Source organism: Monodelphis domestica, chromosome 4 (assembly GCF_027887165.1).
Source record: "Monodelphis domestica isolate mMonDom1 chromosome 4, mMonDom1.pri, whole genome shotgun sequence".
Classification (NCBI taxonomy): domain Eukaryota; kingdom Metazoa; phylum Chordata; class Mammalia; order Didelphimorphia; family Didelphidae; genus Monodelphis; species Monodelphis domestica.
This window is the reverse complement of record NC_077230.1, coordinates 394150557-394166158: the sequence shown is the minus strand read 5'-3', so window position 1 is coordinate 394166158 and position 15602 is coordinate 394150557. Positions and strand designations below refer to the sequence as shown.

Below are 15602 nucleotides of genomic sequence, written 5' to 3'. Positions count from 1 at the left end.
AGTATTGACTCCAAGATGGAAGGTAAGGGTTTAAAAAAATATAAAATAAAATAACCCTTACCTTCCATCTTAGAATCCACACTCTATATTGGTTCCAAGGCAGAAGATCGGTAAGGACTAGGCAATAGGGATTAAGTGACTTGCCCAGGGTCACACAGCTAGGAAGCATCTGAGGCCAGATTGGAACCCTAGAGCTCTATCCATGGTGCTACCAAGCTAGTCCTGTAGTTCTCAATTTTAAAGCACTATATAAATGCTAGCTATTATTATGATGATAATGATCCTTGTTGGATTTTCTTCCTAATTACCTCAGAGAAGAGTCCTTTCTTAGCTAACCTGAAGAGACAAGAGCAGGACAATTATTTAGGAACTGATAGTTAAAGGAAGGCCAGCAAGGTTTGGCTTTCGGATTAATCCAAAGCCTTCAGACAAGGATAATTCTAAAAATGCTTTCTTGATATTTCTAAAAGGAGTGGGAGGTAGAGATGAGAAGCAGAACACTTGTGTATGAGGAAAACATTTCTTGAATTCATTTGAGAGGAAAGTGAGATCTCATTGGATCCTCAGCATGGCCTCTTCCTGGGCTTGGATGCTTTGTTCCTGGTCCTAAAAGACAATAGCTGTGATATAAAGTGCTTACCCCCACCACAGGCCTGGATAAAGAAAAGCTTTGGTTTCCCTCCCAAGCTGGGGCATCTGGACCCACTGAAGATGTTCACAATTCTCTCAACTGAAATGGAGGCTCCATCAGTGCCATGGATGGCTCCAGGAAACTGGATATGACTGGCCTGAAAAAATAATAACCAAAATAACAACTCACTTCTGTGGTGCTTAATGGCTTCCAAAGCACTTTTAGGAACAATACCCTATGAGGTACTCTTATCCCCATTTTGCAGGTGAGCAAACTGAGGTTCTATCAGGTTAAATGTCTTTCCCAAGGTCCCAAAAGCTCATAAGGATCTGAGACAGGATCTGATCCTAGATCTCCTAACTCCAAGTGTGGTGCTCTCTCCCCCAGACCAAGCTGCCTCAAAGAGCACAAGGATGCTTGCTACTCAACACTTTGCAAACTTTAAAATGCTGCAGAAATGCTAATTATTGTTAGTATTAGTGTGGTTGTTGTTGATATTAAAACTATATGATGCCCCCGAAATGTAGATCAAGGATGGTGATATAGAAGGACTACTGATTTGGAGGTAGACTTCCTGAGTTCAAAACTCATCTTTGTTATTTATTCACTCTGTGATTCTGGACTGTTTGTTACTTAACATCTCTGGTCTCAGTTTCCAAATACAAGGTGTTCCCAGTGTCTTAATCAATCAATAAATAAGTGATTAAAGTTTAAAACTACCCTAACAAAAAATTGGAAAATGAGGGAATGCTTTCCAATTGGGGAATGGCTGAATACATTGTGGTATCTGTTGATGATGGAATACTATTGTGCTAAAAGGAATAATGAACTGGAGGGATTCTATGGGAACTGGAACAACCTCCAGGAAGTGATGCAGAGTGAAAGGAGCAGAACTAGGAGAACATTGTACACAGAGATGGATACACTGTGGCACAATTGAATATAATGAACTTCTCTACGAGTAGCAATGCAATGATCCAGGACAATTCTGAGGGACTTATGAGAAAGGACAATATCTACATCCAGAGAAATAATTGTGGGAGTAGAAACACAGAAGAAAAACAACTGCTCGATCACATGGTTCGATGGGGATATGATTGGGGATGTAGACTCTAAACAATCAACCCAGTGCAAATAGCAATAATGTGGAAATAGGTCTTGATGAATGGCACATATAAAACCCAATGGAATTGCTTGTTGGCTATGGGAGGGAGAGTGGGGGCAGAAGAGGGAAAGAACATAAATCTTGTAACCTTGGAAAAATACTCTAAATTAATTAATTAAATAAAATTTTCCAAAATAAAAAAAATAAAACTGCCCTAAGATTGTGGGAACACTATAAAAAATCAGGAGATTGGACTAGATGACTCTGAGGGTCTCTTCCAGCTCTAAATCTTAGGATTATTATTATCCTTAAAGAATTTGTTCACCTAAAGAATCAGAGAGTCATCATTTAAGTCAAGAGGCCAAAGTCCATACCCATCATCTTCTAGATGAGGGACTGAAGACACAGAGAGGTTAGGAAACTTGTCCAGGGTCACATAGCAGGTAAAGTGTCTGAGGCAAGTTCTGAACCCAATTCTTTCTGATCCTATCCTCTGGGTCAGCCACAATAACTTACAAAGGCCACTCATCTGGGTAGGAAGAGAAAGGATGATGAGAGCTATTGCTTCCCTCCCTCCATCCTCAGGAACATCTTCCTACAGAATCCTTCCGATCCTTCCAAGCACAGCTCAGGGGCCACTCCCTCCTCAAGGACTTCCCTCATCCTTTTAGTTCCTGGTGTTCTTTCCCTCTGTGAATTACTCTTTCATTCTGTCTATGTGTCTATGTTGTTTCTCCCCTGTAGAATGCAAGCTCTCTGGGGGCAGGCACTGTTTCCCTTTCTTCTTTGTATCCCCAATGCCTAGAACACTACTAGGGGAAGGGGTGTCCTTTCAGAATTTCAAGTAGGCAACAAATCAAAAACCTGAACCAGCCATCTCCCAGTAGCATTTTTACCTGACAGCCATGAGACAGAATGACCACCACGCAGCAGTCCAGAGCACTGTGGTCCCTCTCTGCCAGCTGTTGCAAGGCTGCTCCCATTCCCTGTGATGAGAAGGACCCTGTAAGTCAGAAGTGCTGATGTCCTAAGCTGCCTTGGATAGTCCCCCAACCTCCAGACTCAGCTATCAATAAGGAGAAATAAGCCAGAACAACCCAACTCTCAGAGCCCAGAAGTTGACCCAATCACCCAGGGACAAGGACAATAATTTGGAGGAAAGCCCACAGACTACTGGTTTTGTGCCCACCCATGCTGCAACAGACAGTGAAAAAGACACTGGAGAAGCTAATCATCCTTCACTGAAGTAAACTCTCCTACCAGTATCTAATAGAAGCCTGTAACATGTCATCTAAAGAACTTCTAGGATCTTCTATAAATTCCTCTGGTTGGCATTTCACACTCTTCACAAACTGGTACCACCACCACACATACCCTGCCCCTCCCCAGTCTAATGCTATTCTTCTAATTCCAGTCTAATGCTATTTTTCTCTGTTATTCTATACACTTGCTAGAAGGGTCTTAAAGCCAAATTTGAACCCTTACTGTTACACATACACACATACAAACACACACACACACACACACACATGACACTCTCATCATCCATCTCTGGGTCATTGCTCATGCTGTCCCTCTGCTCACATTTGGAATGTCTTCCAACCACACAGTCCTCCCTCCTAGAATATCTAGTTTCCTTCAGGACTCCACTTCCTACTTCATGGAACCTTCCCTACCCCACTACCAACACTGACCAAGTACTAGTGCCCTTCTTCAAGGTTGGTTTCCTTGTTTTGGGTGTTCACGCCTATTGGAGACCTATTGAAGTATATGTTATCTTCCCTATTAAGATGTAAGCTCCTTAAGGGCAGGGGATTATTTCACTTCTCTCTTTGTAAACCCAGACAAAGGTTGACACTTAATGTTTGTTGGTTGAGTGATTCATTCTCATCATCACTGTTTTCAGAACAGTAGTAGGGTAGGGTGTCTGGATACATCTGATTTAATTCAGCAAATATTTATTTTATATATGATTTTATGTATATTATGTGTATTATGTATATTAATATGTTAATAGTAATAATATATAATGCCATGTATGGTTATCAGATATAGATATTTATCAGATCAGATATTTATATATATTTATAAATATTCAATCATATATTTATAATAATAAAATTAATATACATTAATTTGTATATTATTTTGAAAGCCTTCCTTGCTATATCCTCGGTAGGGAATGACCCTCCTACTCAACCTCAAGCAGCATTCTCCTTGGGCCCCCGGCGATTCCCTTATCATGTCATGTTGACTATAATAAACATCTGTGTTAGTGTCTTTGCCCCATTAAGACTATAACATAGACTATAAACTTAAGACTATAAAATCCTTGAGGACAAGGCCGTATCTTTAACTTCATTTCTTCCAAAGCTGTGAGTACTAACTCGACACTTCAAGGCCACTTAACAAGTGTAAAGAAATGATGATTAACCCCCTTATTGCTCTTCTTCCTTGGAATCAATACTTAATATTGATTCTAAGACAGAAGGTAAGTATTTGAAAAAAAAAGTAAAGAAACAATGGTGGCCATCCAAAAGTGGAATGGGCTACCAAGAATGCAGTAGTGAGCTCCCTAGCAGTGGAGATATTCAAGCCATGGCCATACAGCCATTTGCCAGAGATATTATAGAGTGTCAGGGATAATTTAGAGCTTTTATAGAATCAGAGATTCTTGATCAGGTAGATGACTCTTTAGGTCTTTTCCAAATTTGAATGAACTATTTTATAAAGAATTTATTACAATTTTATTTTTTAATTTTAATTTTATTTTTATTTATTACAAAATTATTTTATGAAGAATTTATTACATACAAGGACAGCATGATTTAATTGGACTTGAGGTCAGGAAGCCCCCTCTTGGCTGTTTCAGTGACATCGTGGTCCCAAAACAATACTCTCACATCCAGAGAGCTCCCGCAAGTTCTGCCAAATTGGAAAAGCTTTAAGCCTGTGCTCAGTAATTGTCTGTGTTTTACCTGAGGACAAGCCCAGTTAAGTGTGGGCAGGTCAATCTTCAGAAGAACGGCCAGCAAGTGACCAGTCTTGTTGACCACAGCCAACATTTATATAGTTCCTTTATTTTTTTTAAACCCCTCACCTTCTGTCTTGGAATTCCAAGGCAGAAAAATGGTAAAAATGTAGCAATTGGGGTTCAGTGACTTGCCCACAGTCACACAGCTGGGAAGTGTCTAAGGCCAAATTTGAACTGAGGTCTTCCAGGCCTGATGCTCTATCCATTGAGCCACCTAAATGCCCCTAAATAGTCCTTTTAACAATTAAAAAGCACTTTGCTTACATGATCTCATCCAAATATCACAGCGACCCTACAAGGAAGGGATGATTATTCCCAATTTACAGATGAAGAAACTGAGGATTAGAAAGACTTGTTCATAGTCATAGTCAAAGATAAAAAGCAGCAGGTGCAAAATTCAAATCCAGGACTTCTTGACTTTAGGACCAATGATCTATTCTGCCTTCATGCCTAAGGGAAGACTTTGTGGAAAAGGTAGCCTCTGAGCTGAGCACAAAATCTGGAAGACGAGGTGTCTGAGGGGCAAACATGAGGAAATCACACAGCTATTAAGTGTCAGATGTGGGATTTGAACCCAGGTCTTCCTTCAGGGTTCTATCCACTATTCCAGGCTATTGCTGCCAATCTAGGCTGATCTGCCCCCTGGTTCCTGCTATGGAGGAGGCACAAAAATAAATAAGACACCTGGTCCCTCTTCTCATTCTCCCAGGGCTCCTCTCCTTGACAGTAACATACCACCCCCACTCCCACCCCTGGTCTCATTCTAGTTCCTCAGCCTTTCCTAGAATATTTAGTCTGACCTGGGCTGGAGAGAACAGAAGTCAAAGAGGTCAATGACGTCTCCCGCGGTAACGGACGCACTAAGGACATTACCTTCGCGCTCAGATTCCGCTCAACCTCCACAGCAAAATGCAGAGCTTGGAAGCGATTGTGCATCTTTTCACAGTCGATGTTGGAGCCTTTTCGGGAAGAAAGGCCTGAGGATGCACAGAAGTCCACGTTGTTGATGATGAGACAGTAGCCACACGGGTCTGAGTTCAGGGTATACACCTGCCCAACCTGGGGAGGGGGGCAAAAGGGAAACCTGAGCTTGTCTGGGGCTCCTCAGAGAGAAAAGCCCTTTGGAGTGGGTCAGCGAATCAGAGCTGTTCTGGGAAGACTTCTGTGAACTTAGATGGATAAAACAAGTTGAACTAGGAAAAGAAATCCCAGAATAATGATATTTATTATATTATGATATAACATACATATATGCATATAGATATATGTAATATGTCTGTATAGTACCGTTCATATAATATATTTATATTATTATATATTATGTATTTATATGTAATAATTCTAAAATAAAATTATAATTAATATTGCATAGTATAATATATATGTCTATAGAGTATAGTTAATATATTTATATTATAATATATTATATATTTGTATACAATAATTCTAAAATAAAAATATAATAACATTAATAATGTATAGTATATGTAATATGTGTATATAGTACCTTTTATATAAAATATTTACATTATAAATATATTATATATTTATATATAATTATAAAATAAAAATATAATACCATTAATATTGTATAGTATATGTAATATGTGTATATAGTACCTTTTATATAAAATATTTACATTATAAATGTATTATATATTTATATATAATTCTAAAATAAAAATATAATACCATTAATATTGTATAATATAATATGTATGTATATAGAGTACAGTTAATATATTTATATGATAATATATTATATATTTGTGTATAATTCTAAAATAAAAATATAATATAATTAATACTGTATAGTATATGTAATATACGTATATATAGTGCAGTTAATATAACATTTATATTATATTATGTATATATAATTATAAAATAAAAATATAATACCATTAATATTGAATAGTATAATATATAATATATGTATACATAGTGCAGTTAATATAACATATTTACATTAAATATAATATATGTTTATATAAAATAAATATATAATACAATTAATATTGTATAGTATAATGATATGATATATAATATAGCTATATAGAATGCCATGAAAATGGCAATGAAGACAATAAACACAAGAACTAATCTAAAAAACTTAACTAAATTAAAAATAAAATTCAAAAAACTGAACACATTATAAGAAGCCAGTTTAATCCCAAAGAAGAAAGGAGAAAAACACACTTTGTCCCTTTCTTTGTGCAGGTGGGGGACACTGCTTTTGGTCAGTTTTACGGAAATAATTTTTCTTCTTTCTTTTTTATTTTTTGTTATAAGAGATGCCTAAGAAGGATATGAAACAAAGGACAGATTTGGAAAAAGGAGATGAAAAAAAATTTTTTTAATGCGACATAACTTTAAATGAACACAGTAAGGACAGGACCTTAGAGAAAGTCGGCTGCCTTTTTATTAGCTCTAAAGGGAAAAGGTTGTGGGCAGAGACCAGTACAGCATCGATGAAATACAAGAAGGGAGAGTCAGCTAATAATAATAAATGAAGACTCACCATACTAGTGTCTCTCCCACCTTGGGTTTGTGTAGACACCACAGCACCTAGGTTGGGCAGCAAAGACAACAGGACGTGTGAACAGAGAGAGCATGAACAGGAAGAATAATTCCATACGCACTAACACATTCCCAGCAGGCCTGGCAAATTCAGAACCACAGACTCTCTGAGCAGAAAAGGATCTTAGTGGCCCAATGAAAATGCATCCCCCACCCCCAGCTTCTCTCTCTTGTTTATAGTCATGTGTACATAGTGTAGTGGCTTACAGGCTGTTCTCCCATTGGACTGGGTGCTCAGCATTATGTATTTTTCTCTAAATCTTTCCTTTCTGTCTTAGAATCAATACTATGGGACATTATATGTATAACCCAAATTGAATTACCTGTCAGTTCCAGGAATGGGGAAGGAAGAAGAGAGGGAGGGGGCAGCCGGGTAGCTCAGTGGATAGAGAACCAGGCCTAGAGACGGGAGGTCCTAGGTTCAAATCTGACCTCAAACACTTCCCAGCTGTGTGACCCTGGGCAAGTCACTTGACCCTCATTGCCTAGCCCTAACCACTCTTCTGCCTTGGTATATGTGCTGCTGAAGAGAGCACAAACACTCTTCTGACTTGGAACGAATACCTACTATTGATTCCAAGATGAAAGGTCAGGGGGGAGGGGGGAGGGAGGAGGAGGAGGAGGAGGAGGAGGAGGAGGAGGAGGAGAAGAGAGGGAGACAACATGAATCATATAACTTTGGAAAACTTACGTGGAAGTTTGTTATTTAAATAAAATAAAGATTTTTTTAAAACTAGCTTATAAAAAATAAGAATCAGTACTATGGACTGGTTCTAAGGCAGAATACAGTGGTAAGGACTAGGTAATTGAGGTTTAGTGACTTGTTCAGGGTCACACAGCTAGGAAGTGTGCAAGTCCAGATTTGAATTTGAATTCAGGCCCTCCTATCTCTAGGCCTGGCTCTCCATCCACTGAGCCACCTGGCTGCCCCATTTCCCTTACCCTCTTACCTGATGCCTCTTCTTTCATCCACAAACTTTCATTAAATGAAACCCCAAAGTAAAATCCTCCCTCTGCCATCTCCCAGTGTAAACTGCTTTTAGGGAAGCTATGTTGGTTGCATGCACCACTTCTTTCTCTATATATTCACTAACTTTTCCTGTAATAATATATTTATAAGGGAGGGAAGTTGGGTGGTTCAGGGAATAGAGAGCCTAGCCTAGAGATCTAAAGTTCTGGGTTCAAATGTGGCCTCAGATACTTCCTAACCGTGCGACCTTGGCCAAGTTCCTAATCCTTACTGCTATCCTATTTTGGAACCAATACTTAGTATTGATTTTAAGATGGAAGGTACAGGTTCTTAAAAATAATAATAATATATTTGTAAAGAACCAGATAGTTTATTAAATTGGAAAGAGGGGAGGCAAAATGGTACTTATTATTGGTTTGGTTTGGGGTTTTTTACTTCTATTTTCTCTGCAAAGGACATCAAGTTTTAGACTCGAAAAGACAGAACAAAAATGCTAAAAATTTTCCAAGAATCAAAGCCTGCCTTATAACTGGCACAACATCATTCCTCATAGTCTGAGAATCTAGGCATTGGCCCTTCTCTGATCCTGCAGTATTTCTGTTGTTCCCTTCCAGTTTTCAAAGATTCCTCACAGTGGCTCAGGAATCCTATCTTCCATGTCCCATTGGACCTGTATAGATTTAGAATCTTGAACCCTTGAGTTTCCATGAAGGAAGTCGAAACTGAATACCAAATTAACCAATGACACATGACAGGAAAAGGGGATTATGGGAAATGTAGTCTGTAGGGTTCAAGATCTAAATCAATACAGACTCATCAACTGAAGGGAGGTAAGCCAACAGGAATTTTTTTTTTATTTTTTAAACCTTCACCTTCCGTCTTGGAGTCAATACTGTGTATTGGCTCCAAGGCAGAAGAGCGGTAAGGGCTAGGTAATGGGGGTCAAGTGACTTGCCCAGGGTCACACAGCTGGAAAGTGTCTGAGGCCACATTTGAACCTAGGACCTCCTGTCTCTAAGCCTAGATCTCAATCCACTGAACCACCCAACTGCCCCCTCCAACAGGAAATTTTAAGAAATTATGTGAACTGGCCTCAGACACTTCCTAGCTATGTGACCCTGGACAAGTCACTTAACTCTAGTTTCCTAGTTCTTACCATTTTTCTGCCCTGAAACCAATACTCAGTATGAATTCTAAGATGGAAGATATGGGTTAAAAAAAAAAAGAAATGATAGGAAGTGGGAAATGAAGAGGGAACAAAGAATATCTCCTTTAAGGTATTTATTTTTCAAGAAAAATATTCTGGGAGCTGGTTCTCCCACCTGTTTCAGATTTATGTCACTGAACCCTCAATTTAAACATTTAAACAATTTAGACATTTTCTCTGTTAATGGACTAATCCTACCCAGAAGTCTATAAGACTGTCAATACTTTGTGAAATCAGAAAAACCGAACTCTTGTTTTCTTCCTCTATTAGGTAGTATGTAGGAGTAAAAATAAATAAATACTCCTAGTATTGAAAAATATATAGGAATTTTAATAATAAATTAAAAGAGAGAGTAAAGGGGGGAAAAAGGTTCTTCAGTCAAGTAAGCAGAGCAAAAGAGCCAGAGACTCACATCTGCAGCACTTAACCAAAAGCACAAGCTCTGAGAAAGAAAAAAAGCCCCAAAGCATGGGTCTCAGCCAAATTTATCTCCCAAGCATCCTTACATAAAATGGAAATCTATGTAACTGAAAAGGACACTGGAAATGTAGCTCATTTAAAGGGTCTCAGTCTGGTTCAGGAGCCCCAGGAAATGTCCAACGTAGGACTAGAACTCAGGTCATCTAATTTCAAGTCCAACACTCTTTCTAGGACACAAGGCTACACATATGGGGCATCTGTCCTTTTGTTAGGACCTTGGTCAGTTCTAGCAACAAAATGGCCCTAGCATAACTGAAATGGGAACAGAGTCTAGCTTTCTCTTGGTAGGAAGCAGAGATTTTTATCTCAATCCGTAAGTATGAAGTAAGTGGGCACAGTGCCAGGCTCTGGGGGTAAAAATGCAAAGAATGGAACAATCCCTACTCTTAAGGCGCTTACAAGCTAAGACCTCAGGTATGTTAGTATTAAGAAATACTATTATTGTCAGAGTCCCAGAAGTCTTTGGTCTCACTTCAATCAAAGACCTAATCAGTCTTTCTTGAATTGATTTATTCAGTTCTCTAAAATGGATTCTCTAAAAGCAAGGGATTTGGTCTTATTTATGGTGCCTGAATTAAATGTGGAAACGTCTTTGTTTCATCTAGGTTCTCAAAAAGTGGTCCACTGACCCGTGGAGGTGCCCAGTGGCATTTTAGATCTGCAAGTTCAAAATTATTTTCATAATGATACAAAGATGTTCTTTGCATCTCAAAATCCCCCTCTTGATCCTAATGACCTGTCTTAGGAAGCCACGTTCTCCTCAAATACTTCAAAGAAAACAACGTATCACAAGAGACTGAATGCAGAAACAAATCTGAGTCTAGCCCTCTTCTATTAAGCCAGACATTAGAGGTTTGCAAAACAATGAAAAATAATGCCATTCATCTCACTAATTGTTGTTATTTCCAAAAATTTCTCATTTTCTCATTTAAAATTTATTTATTAACATGTAATAGGTACATTTTTGTTCTTTTTTATTTGTTTTTTTCTGTCATTTTGTTATTTGTTATTTTTAATTGAATTAATAAGCAAATATTTCAGTTTATTATTGATAGATCATACTCATATCAACAAAAAACTCTTTGGACAATGTATTGTCTTCAATAATTTTTTTACCCTAAATTCTTACCTTCTGTCTAATAATCAATACTGTGTATTGGTACCAAGGCATTAGAGTGGTGAGGGCTAGGCAATGGGGGTCAAGTGATTTGCCCAGGGTCACACAGCTGGGAAGTGTCTGAGGCCAAATTTGAACCCAGGACCTCCCATCTCTAGACTGGGCTCCCAATCCACTGAGCCACCCAGCTGTCCCTTCAATAATTTTTAAAAGGTTAAAGGGATACTGGCTTATTCCAGTTAGAAGAATCTCTTTGCTCACCTTTGACCAGATTGAAGGCCAGTAAAAAAAAGGGTTTGGGGAAGCTTCTCCTCCAAAGGGTTTGCCAATATTACCATTATTAGTGCTCTATTTAAATTCATCCAAAAATTTTTTAATTAATTAAAAATTAAAATTTTTTATTTTAAAAAATCATCCAAAAAGTTTTACTCTGACACAGAATTTTGTCTTCTATAAAATATAATAGGAAATTGCTTGAGTGATTAAGAATTCTAGTTAGCAAGGCACACTGCCTATGGGTGTTGCTCTCCCAGTAGGAATACCGATTTAATAATCCATTATCTCTGACAGACAAATGAAAGGTACTGAGTTTTTCTTCCATAGAGGTGAGTAAGTCAGGATGGGAGGTTAACTACCAGGTTCCATTAGGAAAAGAAAGTAAAGTGAAGAACACTATTAATTGTTGTTTTTTTCCTCGACAAGGAAGGCTCAGTGAGGAAGGGTAGTAGGAATACATCCAGAAACTGATTTGTTTTTAAAAGCCTCTTTTAGAAAAAGGCAGAGAAGGAGGCCAAGAACTATGTAGTCTGTCAGAAAAGATTTTCATCCAAAATAACAATTTTTTAAAAAACTTTTTATACTTAAAAAAAAAGAGCCTCCACTTATTCTACTGACTCAGAGAAGTTTATACTAAGCACAGATAAGAAATAAGTCATAAGGGGCAGTTAAATGGCTCTATGGATTGAGAGCCAGAGACAGGAGGTCCTGTGTTCAAATCTGGCCTCAGACCCTTCCCAGATGTGTGACCCTGGGCAAATCACTTAACCCCCACTGCCTAGCCCTTACTCCTCTTTAGCCTTGGAAACAATACATCATATTGATTCTAAGACAGAAGGTAAGGGTTAAAAAAAAAAGAAATGAAATGAAATGAAATGAATCATACATACCCTGTGGTACATCTTTCTTGCTGGTGTAAGAGCCTGGGACCAGTGGTTTTATGGGAAGTTTCATATCTGTAAGAGAAGTAGATTGTTTATTTCTAAGAAAGGCCTCTTTCTGAGATTCAAAATTTCAAGGACAATTCTCCCTCTATTCTTTGCATATCGAATTGTTAATGTTTGTAATAAAAAAAGAAAATTTAATTTTAAAATATTTAAATTTTATGAAAAAAGACTTGTTTTGAGAGAGAGAGAGGAGAGAGAGGAAGAAGAGAGAAAGAGAGAGACAGAGAGAGACAGAGATAGAGAGAGAGAGAGAGAGAGAGAGAGGGAGAGAGACAGAGAGAGAGAGAGAGAGGGAGAGAGACAGAGAGACAGAGAGAGAGAGAGGGAGACAGAGAGACAGAGAGAGAGGAGAAAGAGGAGAGAGGAAGAGAGAGAGAGAGAGAGAAAGAGAGAGAGAGAGAGAGAGAGAGAGAGAGAGAGAGAGAGAGAGGAGAGAGGAAGAAGAAAAGAGAAAGAGAGAGAGACAGAGACAGAGAGAGGGAGAGGGAGAGAGAGACAGAGACAGAGAGACAGAGACAGAGACAGAGAGAGAGGAGAGGAGATAGAGAGAGAGACAGAGACAGAGAGACAGAGAGAGACTCTTTTTGTGATGACACAGAATTAGAAACTAAAGGGATGTCACTCAGTTGGGGAATGTATGGACAAATTGTGTTATATGTTGGTGATTGAATACTAATGTGCTGTAAGCAACGATGAACTGGATGATTTCAGAAAGAGCTGGAAAGTCCTACATGAACTGATGCAGCGTGAAATAAGCAGAATCAGGAGAACTTTATACATAGTAACTGAAATATTGTGGAACAATCAAATCTGATAGACTTTGCCATTAACAACAATACAATGATTCAGAACGATTTTGAGGGACTTATGACCAAGAAGGCTCTTCACCTCCAGAGAAAGAACTGTTGGAGTAGAAATGCAGATGAAAACACATGATTTATCACTTGTTTATTTGGGGATAGGATTTGGAGTTTTGGTTTTATAAGATAATAATCTTACAAAAATTAATATGGAAATGTTTTTTGCATGACAATAAATATATAATCCAGATTTAATTGCTTTTTCAGCTCTGGGTGGAGGGAGGGAAGAAGAGAGGGAAACTATTTGGATCCTCTAACTTTGAAAAACTTCAGTAGAAATTTGTTATTAAGAACAAAAATCAAACAAAAAAATAATAAAATAAAATATTAAAATGTTTAATTTAACTTTAAAATGAGTAAACAAGAGATGGAGAGCATTGTCAGATATAAAATGGATAATTCTGATCATAGTAAATTAAAGTTTCTATACAAATAAAATTAATGTAGGGGGCAGCTGGGTAGCTCAGTGGATTGAGAGACAGGCCTAGAGACGGGAGGTCCTAGGTTCAAATGTGGCCTCAGACACTTCCCAGCTGTGTGACCCTGGGCAAGTCACTTGACCCCCATTGCCTAGCCCTTACCACTCTTCTGCCTTGGAGCCAATACACAGTATTGACTCCAAGACGGAAGGTAAGGATTTTAAAATAAATAAATAACTAATGTAGCCAAGGTTAGAATAAAAGGAGAAGATTGGGGGGGAAATTTTTATGCAATTTCTCCATTAGAGATCTCATATCTAAAAGAGAATTTTGTCCAATTTATTAGAATAAGAGCTATCTCCCATTTGATAAATGGGTAAAAGAGATGAACAGCCAGTTTTTAGATAAAGAAATGAAAGTCATTTATAGGAATGTGAAAAAATGCTCTAAATCACTACTGATTTGAGAAATGCAAATCAAAACAATTCTGAGATAACTTACACCCATCCGATTGGCTAAAATGACAAATGCTGGAGAGAATGTGGAAAAGTGGAGACACTAAGAATTGATCCAACCATTTTGGAGCACAATTTGGAATTATGCCGTGACATTTATCAAACTGTGTATAATACCTTTAGCAATACAATTGCTGGGCTTTATCCCAAGGAGATCAGGGAAAAAAGAAAAGAACCTCTATTTCCAAGGTATTTATAGTAGCTCACTTTGGGGTGGCAAAGAATTATAAATTGAGGGTATGTCCAGCAAGTGGAGAATGGCTGGAAAAATTGTGGTAGATGATTGTGATGGAATATTGCCGAGCTATAAGAAATGACAAGCAGGTGAATTTTTTTTAAACCTGGAAAGACCTACACAAAATAGTGAAAAATGAAATGAGTAGAACCCAATATACAGCTACCGAATTAATATTAGAAGAGTAACTTGTGAGAATGTCTACCTCCAGAGAAGGAACTGAAAAACAGAAACACTAAAGACACAATCTATACATGTGTGTATCATTTGGTCAAGTGATACCTTCTATGGTGTGGGGAGGAGAGGAAGACATTGAGATAACTCAAATAAATTCTATTGAATAAATAAATTTTCCAAATTAAAAAAATAAATTAATAAAAATATTTAAATTAAATAATTTTTTAAAATATTGCCTCCCTCCCTCTTTTTCCCCCCAAAGCACCATTGGACCCATACAACCACTCTGGTGGGGATATAGAATCACCAAAGCAGAATTAGAAGGGACCTTAAGGGCTAGTTCAACCACCTCATTTTGAAAAGGACAAAACTGAGGCTAAAAAGGTAATGCAATTTATCCAAGATTACCAAGCTAGTGATGAGAGATATGAACCCAGATCCTCAGATACAAGGGTCAGTGAGCTCTGTCCTGGAATCAAGGATTTGTTGGGTCATCCACGAAAAGTCAGATGATAGATAGACAGGCAGAAAGACAGACAGATGAATGGATGGAAGGATAGATAAAAGAGATAGATGAATGGATAGATGGATAGAAAGACGGATAGATAGATAGACAGACAGATAGACAGATGGAGGTGGGAGAGAGAGAGAGAGAGAGAGAGAGAGAGAGAGAGAGAGAGAGAGAGAGAGAGAGAGAGAGAGAGAGACAGACAGAGAGAGACAGACAGAGAGAGAGACAGAGAGACAGAGACAGAGAGACAGAGAGACAGAGAGACAGAGAGACAGAGAGAGAGAGAGAGAGAGAGAGAGAGAGAGAGAGAGGAGGGAGGGAGGGAGGGAGGGAGGGAGGGAGAGAGATTTCTATATCTGAAGTGAGACCAACCATATTCTAATGATAAATCCCTTATTTACTATAACTAAAAATACACATTTTTCTCCAAGTTTACTATCCTTTTTGTATAACTACCTATTTTATATATATATATATTGTAAAGATTAAATTTTAGGGAATATGGGGACTGAGGCATCTGAGGCAGGTAGAAATTAGT

At 38.0% G+C, this 15602-nt stretch overlaps 1 protein-coding gene across 1 annotated transcript in view; it reads right to left on the bottom strand.

Annotated features, from left to right (window-relative positions):
• The window catches only part of CASP9 (caspase 9), a 35114-nt gene that overhangs the window by 8904 nt on the left and 10608 nt on the right, over positions 1–15602 (bottom strand). Inside the window, exons 4-8 of the mRNA XM_001377622.4 lie at positions 12291–12356; positions 7292–7338; positions 5644–5829; positions 2633–2722; positions 641–788 (exon numbers count right to left, since the gene is read on the bottom strand). Of these exons, the coding sequence (XP_001377659.3) occupies positions 641–788; positions 2633–2722; positions 5644–5829; positions 7292–7338; positions 12291–12356 (537 nt within the window). The remainder of the gene's footprint in view (positions 1–640; positions 789–2632; positions 2723–5643; positions 5830–7291; positions 7339–12290; positions 12357–15602) is intronic.